Source organism: Myotis davidii, unplaced genomic scaffold (assembly GCF_000327345.1).
Source record: "Myotis davidii unplaced genomic scaffold, ASM32734v1 scaffold109, whole genome shotgun sequence".
Taxonomy (NCBI): Eukaryota; Metazoa; Chordata; class Mammalia; order Chiroptera; family Vespertilionidae; genus Myotis; species Myotis davidii.
The window spans coordinates 1,335,279-1,343,898 of NW_006300368.1; the positions used below are offsets into that span (position 1 = coordinate 1,335,279).

General features: G+C 53.5%; 1 protein-coding gene across 1 annotated transcript; it reads right to left on the reverse strand.

Moving 5' to 3' along the window:
- Window positions 1-1,592: 1,592 nt before the first annotated feature.
- SPATA32 (spermatogenesis associated 32) lies at window positions 1,593-8,339 on the reverse strand. The gene is made up of 4 exons (XM_006776915.2): window positions 8,104-8,339; window positions 3,972-4,026; window positions 2,808-3,114; window positions 1,593-2,498 (listed from the first exon to the last, which is right to left on the reverse strand). Exons 1-4 carry the CDS (start codon window positions 8,114-8,116, stop codon window positions 1,593-1,595), a joined length of 1,281 nt encoding a protein of 426 aa, XP_006776978.1. The 5' UTR covers window positions 8,117-8,339.
- Window positions 8,340-8,620: the final 281 nt, after the last annotated feature.

Below are 8,620 nucleotides of genomic sequence, written 5' to 3' on the forward strand. Positions count from 1 at the left end.
AGGGAGCCTTGGTCCAGAGTGGGCCTTGGTCCCGGCTGACCAGAGCCCATGTCATGGCGCTGCCTCCCCTCTTCTCTCTCTCCCTGACTTCCCTCTTCACACCCATGTCCATCCCCACACTCAGAATTCCGTTCCCTCATTTGTTGCCATGTCTCTCCTCTTCCAGAACCTTCCCCACGTTGCCCACCTTCCCCTAATGTGGGGAAGCTTGTGCATTTGTGTACATATCTAGCACACGTCTGTGTTGATGCGCTTGTGTGCATGGCATGTGTGGAGCGTGCTTCTGTCTTGGTGTGGATGTGTTATGTGAGTGCCCGTCCGTATGATGTGCTGGTCAGCTGACAGTGTGTGTGCATATGCGTGTCTGGGTTGCATGCACTATTACACATGGCTCTCCTCTACATTTTGTGGTATCTCTAACTCAAGGCTGTGGGCTCCTGGAGTGCCCGTCCTCCAGCTTCATTATTTCCCTCCTTCCAGCCCCAGGAGACCATCTTTCCTCAAGGAGGGAAGCAGGAAGAAAGAGCTCCCTTCAGAGTCACCTTCTTGCCTGCTCAGTCCCCCCCTCCCAGCCGAGACTCTCTCCTCAGATGTCCCCCATGTGTCCCTGGCTTCAGGCCAAGGGGAAGCCCCGTTTTATGATCTAAGGACCTGAAGCCTCAGAGAGGGCACGGAGGCCTCCCCAAGACGAGTCATGAGTCTCTGTTGATGACATGGAGGCTAGGGAGGTGCAGGGAAAGTGGAACTACCTGTGGGGAGTGAGCGGGGACAAACAGGGCTGGTAGAGCCCTCAGGGGGCAGGGGGACCTGGGGTAGTTAAAAAATGGTGGTGGCATCCCTCAGAAATCGAGACAAGGACTTCGCAGCCAGGTGAGTTCACTGGTTCCGGAGCTTCTGCAGAAAAAGTCTGAGCCGGGGCCAGCACTGGAGGCTTTATTGGTTTTGTTTAGTCATTTCTCTGGGGGAAGAAGTGGGCAACAGCTTAAAATGGATTTTCAGCATTAATGGAGTCTCTTTCTTGGTTCCCGGCACTGAGCTGCAATGCAAAAGAGAGGGTGTCACTTGGGCTCCAGTGGGAGGGTCGAGGCAGAGGGATGAGCCCAGAGGCCGCTCGAGGAGGGCCCTGGGGCAAGAGGACCTGCTCCTGCTGCACGCGGATGGGCGGCTGACATTGTACTGTGTCCATGCATCGCTAGAAGCAAGGGGTGCTGCAGGACTCTTTTCCCGCGCTGGCCACTCGATGGAAGTGTCCTGGGCCCCGGGCTGGAGCCGTGTTCTTGGCATGGAATTAGCCTGAGCGTTTCTGATGAGGGACAGGTCATCGGCCCGCAGGGTGAGAGGCTTCCTAATGCTAGAACGGACCTTCCCATTTTGAACCCAGGTCCCTGGCGAGCCCTGGAGTGCTCACTCTCCCAGGTTCCCGGGCCTCCTCCAGCCCTGGCCTTGGCACTGCACCCCGCCTTCCTCCACCCCTTCCTCCACCCAGCCCCCCATTCCACCGGTCCCTGTCCTCCCGAAACTGTGAGGAGCGGGCCCACCCACACATCCTCGAGCGGCTGCCCCCTGCGGGGAGCTGCGCCAGCCTCACTTACTCACTGGATAAACTTGACTTTCCCTTTAAAGGCGGTCCTTTGGGGCTCCGGCTTGCTAAAGTCAAAGTAAGGGTGCAGGGTCTTGTCTTCCTGCTTGGCAGATTCCAGTGGCTCTCCGGCTTCCAGCGACTTCTCGGATGCCCTCTCCTGCAACTCAGGGAGCTTTTCCTGCTCTGGCTCCCCCTTGGCAGGCGGGGTGGCGCTCTCCACCGTGGGCACCGGAGAAGGCTCCACGGCCTTCCGGGGTGGAGATTTCATTATGTGCTCCAGACTGGGCAGGTCCCTGTTGCTGGAGGAGGCGATGGCCAGGGAGGATGCGAAGTTGACCAGATCTTGTAAGTTGATAGCTGGTGTGAGACAGGGGGAGGGCAAGTGGGTGTCTGAGGGCTGCCCGGTGCCTGGTTCTGAAAGCTCTGCCTGGGTGCTTGCGTCCTGGAACTGCTTTACGGGGACCGGCTCTGGGGCTGCCTTCTGGTTCAGGGGGCTGGCGATCTTCTCTGTGCTCTTGCCGCGCTGCAGGCCGGTCTCCAAATCCAGGCTGTGTTCTGAGGCCTGGATATCTTTGTCTGCCCAGAAGAGGTGCTTGGAAGTCTGCACGAAGATGGAGCGGTGGGTGGAGTCCACTTGTTCCACGTCCATGATACTCGGGCTTGGGCTTGTGATGGAGCTCGACCTCACATTCCACTGCTGGGTGTCCGGCTGCGTTAGCGCCCCCTCGAGGGGCTGGGAGGATTCCAGGTCCTCATTGCAGACCTTCAAGCTGGAGTCCTTCTTGGCCTCAGGCTTAAGCATGGGGGCCGGGCAATACTCCTCCAACGGTGGCGGAGTGTTGGCCTCCTGCACCAGTTTTGTGTCTTGTTCCGGGTCCTCTTTAGGTGGGACATTCAAGTGTAGCGATTCATCCTCCTGGAAAGTTTCAACTGAAAGCTGAGGAGGCCCCTGCCCCTCGGGTCCTCCCTTGCACCAGTTCCCTGCCCTGCTCCCCCGACCCCAACCCTCATGGACACACACACACACACACACTGCACACTGCACACTTCCTCCCCACACCGGCCTCTTTGCAGAGACCTCCTGGGGCAGGGAGGTGGTGTGAGCAAGGTCAATATCAGTTTGGACCTAGGGTCCCAGAATTGTCAAGGCTAGGGGCTGGTTAGAATTTAGGGAAGATGGGCTTTGTCTACCACCTCTTCAGAAGAGGTGACCCTGCCCACTTACCTCTTCCTCATCTTCCTCTTGTGCAGGCTGGGGCTCCTCTTGTGCAGGCGGGAGCTCCTCTTGTGCAGGCGGGAGCTCCTCTTGTGCAGGCTGGGACTCCTCTTGTGCAGGCTGGGACTCCTCTTGTGCAGGCTGGGACTCCTCTTGTGCAGGCTGGGACTCCTCTTGTGCAGGCTGGGACTCCTCTTGTGCAGGCTGGGACTCCTCTTGTGCAGGTGGGAGCTCCTCTTGTGCAGGCTGGGATTCCTCTTGTGAAGGCTGGGACTCCTCTTGTGTAGGTGGGAGCTCATGTTGGTTTAAGTCAATCCTAAGACAGAAGGAGACAGAGTGGGTGACAGGGCTCCACGGGGTTGGTGGGATGGCTTTAGCGGGGAGGGGAGCTTTATACAGGGGCTGGCAAGATGTCCCCAGCTTATCCACTCCCTTGGTTGTCTCTACTCCCACCAAGAATTCTGGAGTTGTAGCCTCAAACTTTAGTGAGTTTAGAAAGTGCCTGGAGAGCTTGCCAAGTTGTCCCCCTAGCCCCCCCGCAAAGAGGGATCCAATTGGTTGGAGGAGAGGCTCAGGAATCTGCATTCTAATCAAGCATCTGTCAGCTGATGCGGCTCACTTGGAGAACCAGTGCCCAGGAAGTGGCTCCTCATAGAAGGAAAAGCCCAGGGCACTGCCTTTCCCCAACCTGCTCAGTCCCAGCTCAGCAGATGTGAAGAGCAGAGGTGTGTGTGCGTAGGGTTCCCTCAGTTTTGTTGGCCATGTGCTGCCATCTTGGCCCCTTGCCTTCAGTGCTCAGCCATGTGACCCCCTCTCCTTCTTTAGGAACCTGCCCAACCCCAACTCGGACAGCTCTGTCCTTAGAGCAAGGTGGATCTAAGGGGTCAGGTCCCATCCGCGTCCCTGGGTATGCCCACTGCCCCTTAGTCCTCCTCCAAGATCAGAGACTGGAGACAGAAGCAGGAGGGGGTGCTACCCACACCCCCGGGCCCTCACCCCACCATGGCCTTTTGGCCTGGATACTATCCTTGGGGAGATTTTGAAAATAGATGGAGGGAGATGCTGGGTTGGGGGGGTATATGAAAACTTGGCAGTGGTGGCAAGTGGGGGTAAGGGTTGGTTGTCTTGGAAGGTGGGGGAGCAGTCCTCCGATGATGGGGGACTGGTTCTCACTGTGTTTCCACTATGTCCACCGAATCCTTGCTACAGCAGGGAAATCCATTGGCACCTGGCAGAAAGAAGGCGGTGAGGGGTTCTGGAACAGGGGCTGCTAGTGAGGCTTCAGCCGTCCTCTCCATCTCTCTCCGTTCCTCACCTTAACCCATTTACCGGTCCCTCTCCCATCTTAACCCTTGTTTCCTCCCTCTTCCTAGCCAGTGTCAGCAGACATGACGACCTATCCTTCACGTCTGCTCCCCGCCACTCTCCATGCTGGTCCATGCTGGCCCTCCGAAAGGGTGAGTGCTAACAGCACTCAGTGCCATTTATTGAGAACTACTAACCCAGGCGTTATGTTGAGCACTTTCTGGGCTTTATCTCGTTGATTCAACAAAAAGGAGGTTCATTTGCCCAAGGTCCTTCAGCTGATCATTCAGGAAGTTAGCATGTGAATGCAGATTGGACTCAGGAAACTCAAGTTCCCTGTCCTGCATGCTGTCCTACTCAGGAGCCCAGAACTGTGTGGGGTTCCCCATCATGTCCACATGAAACCTTCCTCATCTCCCTCCATTCCTGTCCCTCTGTCCCTTTCTCCACTCTCTTCTGGCCAGGCCTCAGATCTGCCACTCAGCCTACCCGTCCTCCTATCCCAAAGTCCATCCTCGCTTTCCCTGGCTCTCACCCCATCACATCCTGGGGTCGTCCACCCCCAACTCTGGGCCCAGGTTCTCAACCCAGGTGATGCTGCTACGGACCTGGTTATTTAGGAGCTCTGATAACCCTACACAGAGACTCCTTGGGGCAGGTCTTCCCACTCAGGTTTTTGGCACATTACAATCTTCCCTGGAGATTTGTGTCTTTTACTGCAAAAGCTTTTTTTCAATCTCTGGGGGTGGGAGGCTGTCCCAATCCTTGCTCCCCAGCGTCATGGATAGGGGTTGATGGTGAGGTCATCATGGCAATGGGCAAGCGGGGTTCCCATGAGCCTGGAGGGTGGCAGGAAGTGACAGCCCTGGCTCTGGTTGAGAACTGCTCCCAGGGTTATATCAAAAGGATCAGAATGTGCTGCGGCCTCTTCCTAGAGATGTAGAGGCTGAGGAGGGTCCTTGCTGGCTGGTCCCGGGACTGGGATTTGGGCACTTCCATGTTCAGCCTGGATCAACGGGGCTAGAAGTCTGCACCACCATGGACAGAATAAGTGGTCTCTTCAGAACCCTTCGCCTAGACTATCACACTCCCGTGGCTTCCTCCCCGTCTCTCTCATCTTCAACGTCACCTGCCCAAGTGCTGCTCCTCCCAGGCCTCTGACCTCACAGCCTTCCTTGCTTGTTTACAGGGTTTCCCTGGCTATTGAATCAACATCCTGCAGTCTTAATCCTCCCATGAACAGCAACGGGATGTGGACAGGAGGAAAAGTGATTATGGTGTGGACCTCATGGCAGCACTGGGGGTTGGAAACAAAAGTCTGAGCTTGACTCAACTTGGGACTTCCGTGACATTCTGTAGGATGCGGAATAATTTCAATTTCTAACTGCCGATTGCTAGTACATAGAAATGTTATTGATCTTGCAACTGTCCTAAAATCCTGTAAGTTCTAGTTTTATTTTGTAATAGATTCATAGGTTTCCTACATAAACAATACGGGTGTGACTCAAGACAGGCTTACTTCTTCCTTTCCAATCTAGGTGTCTCTTTATTTCCTTTTCTTGCCTTATCGCACGAGAACAATCTCCAGTAAAGTGTTGAATGAAGTGGCGAGTGGACATCCTCGCTTTGTTCCTGAGCTTAGGGAGAAAGCATTCAGTATATCGCCGCTAAATATGATGTTGGCTATAATTTTTCTTTCTTTTTAAAAAAATATATTTTTATACCGCTAAATATGATGTTGGCTGTAATTTTTCTTTCTTTTTTTAAAAATATATTTTATTGATTTTTTACAGAGAGGAAGGGAGAGAGATAGAGAGTTAGAAACATCGATCAGCTGCCTCCTACACATCTCCCACTGGGGATGTGCCTGCAACCAAGGTACATGCCCTTGACCGGAATCGAACCCGGGACCCTTCAGTCCACAGGCCGACACTCTATTCACTGAGCCACGCCGGCCAGGCTGGCTGTAGTTTTTCTTATAGATGCCTTTTATTGGGTTGACAATGTTACCTTCTATTCCTGGTTTACTTAGTTTTTAGTTAGGAAGGGATGTGGGATTTTGTCTGATGTTTTTAAATTATTGAGATGATCATATAGTTTTTCTTTTGTAATCAGTTAACATATTGTTATATATAGCATGTTAATATATAGCAATTAATCTTGCATTCCTGGAATAAACCTCATTTTGTACACTGTTGAATCTGATTTGCTATTTTTTTTATATATAGCATGTTACATGTTAACATGAATACTGTTATATATTTTCTGTTAATAATTTATTTTATGGTGAAATACACTCATTAAACATTTTTAAAAATTAATCTTTCATTCCTGGAATACACCTCATTTCGCCATGATGTATTATCTTTTTGTACACTGTTGAATCTGATTTGCTATTTTTCTTTTTTAGAATTTTCACATATATGTTCATGAGGTGTACTAGTGTGTAATTTTCTTTTCTTGTAATGTCTTTGTCAGGTTTTGATAGTAGATTAATACTGGCCTCAGAGAATGAGTTGAGAAGTATCCCCTCTCCAATTTTCTCAGTTTGTGTAAAATTGGTATTATTTCTTCTTTATGTTGGATAGACTTACTGAGGCTGTCAAGAGCAGGATTTTCCCTTCATCTCCACTTTCTTCCACTTCTTCACCCACATTCATAACACTTAGATTCACTATCAAATAGTTTTGTTTTTGGACGAACTCAGCTGCTCTTCCATTACCAGTAGCAATGCTTGCTTTTATCACTACCCAATAACTTTGTTGTTCATTGTCCTGGTATGGTTTTGTGCAGACTCTTTATCAAAAAATAAAATAAATGCAATGCCTTTACTCTTCCTGGTGTCTTTAACTTTCATTATAGTGACCTTTACAATTTTTGCCACACTTGGAAAATAGTCCGTGTGTCACTGTTGGTCAGGGAAGACGGCAAGTTGGACACATACACTGTGCTTTTACTTGGGGCCAAACCACCTCTCATTTCTTCAGCTGGGGCGGGCCAGGAGTCTGAAGAGCGTGAATGAGCCCTTGTTCAGTTGGGGCTCAGCCCTGGACTGTCCCTTGCCCTTCGCAGCGGCATTGGCATCATGGGTACTGGGAAGGGTCAGGTGGCGCAGGTGAGAAGGTGCTGCAGCCTGTCCATGGCTCTGCTTAACCCAGAGCTGGAGGTGGCCCAGAGGGGGCTTCTGCTGACCTACATTTTACTTTTAGTCAAGCATCAGACCCAGGCCTACTTAGCATAAGAATAGCCCCTGGAGGGGGTGTAGTAAGTGTTGCGGGAGTGACTTAAAATGTCTGCATAAATTTGTTACCCCACAAATTTGGGAACGGGGATAAGCTGCTCTCTGGTTGTTGGTTGTTGGCACAGTTTATTACTTATTTATGCATTGGTTTTGGGCGCATTTTTAAATGCTGGCCCAGGTATGTTTTCCAGGGAGAGAAGGTCCTGAGGGAAAAGCCCTCATTCCAGTGGGGGCCTGAGCCCCCATGACCAGAAACTGGGGAGACCCAGGGCCCGGAGGGCAAGCATCTTTGCTCCTTGGCACAGAAGAGTGCACAGCACAGAGGAGGTGCTCATGAAACAGTCGTGGTTGCTTTTTCTTCCTGCAGAAGTTCCAAGCACCGGTCAGGGGCAACTAGCCACGATTTGAGCGGTTGTCTGCCCTTTGGATAATTCATGAGTCGTTTTCTGGGCACAAGGCTAACTGTTCCTAGAACTTTTGGGCAAGAACCCTCCGAATGTGCGGCCTAAACCCCAAGGTGTACCTGCTGCCGGTGCACACGCGGGCGACTGCGCCGCACAGGGCCCCCCCCGCCTCCCCCCTCCAGGATGGCCAGGGCTTTGGCTGGAATCGCCCTTTCCACTGTGCACACCCCCTCGCCCGCCTTGAGGAGCAGGGGCAGGAGCGCGGGGCCAAGACCCTGCCCCCCACTTCCACTTTCCCCGCCCACTGCACGCGAGCAGTCCCTGCGCACCCGCCCAGCCCGCCGCCCGCTCCCACCTGTCATCCCCATGCAGACCAGTTGGCGACCAGGGAGGCTCTGGGGGAGGCGGGGAGGGATGGTGGCTGCTGCCCCTCCGCCTCCACTGTGCTCTTTGGTGGGGGCGGTGGAGATGCTGTGGGCGCCGGTGCCTGTGATGTCGCGGCCTCTGTGACGTCCCGGCGAGTCCCGTGGGCCGGGAACTGCGCGCAGGATTTCCGGCGCGTGGGTGGGAGCGGCCTGAAGGGGCGGACACCGGAGGAGGCCCCACCCGCTCGTTCGGCCGCGGAGCCCCGTCTGGGAACCAGGCAGCTCTGCTCCTCGCAGCAGGCCCAGGGCAGAGAGGGCTGGGGTCTCCCGACTGGCCTTTGCACCTGCTCTGGCCCAAGGCCGCCGCCCTCTGTGCACCCAGGAGCCCTCCAAGAACCCATGGAACCTTCGACCTTTACCCCAAGGTGGGCGGGAATGTTCCTGCGGGCAGGTGCGCGCGCACACACACACACTCACTCGTGCACAGCTTCAGGGGCTGTGAAACCA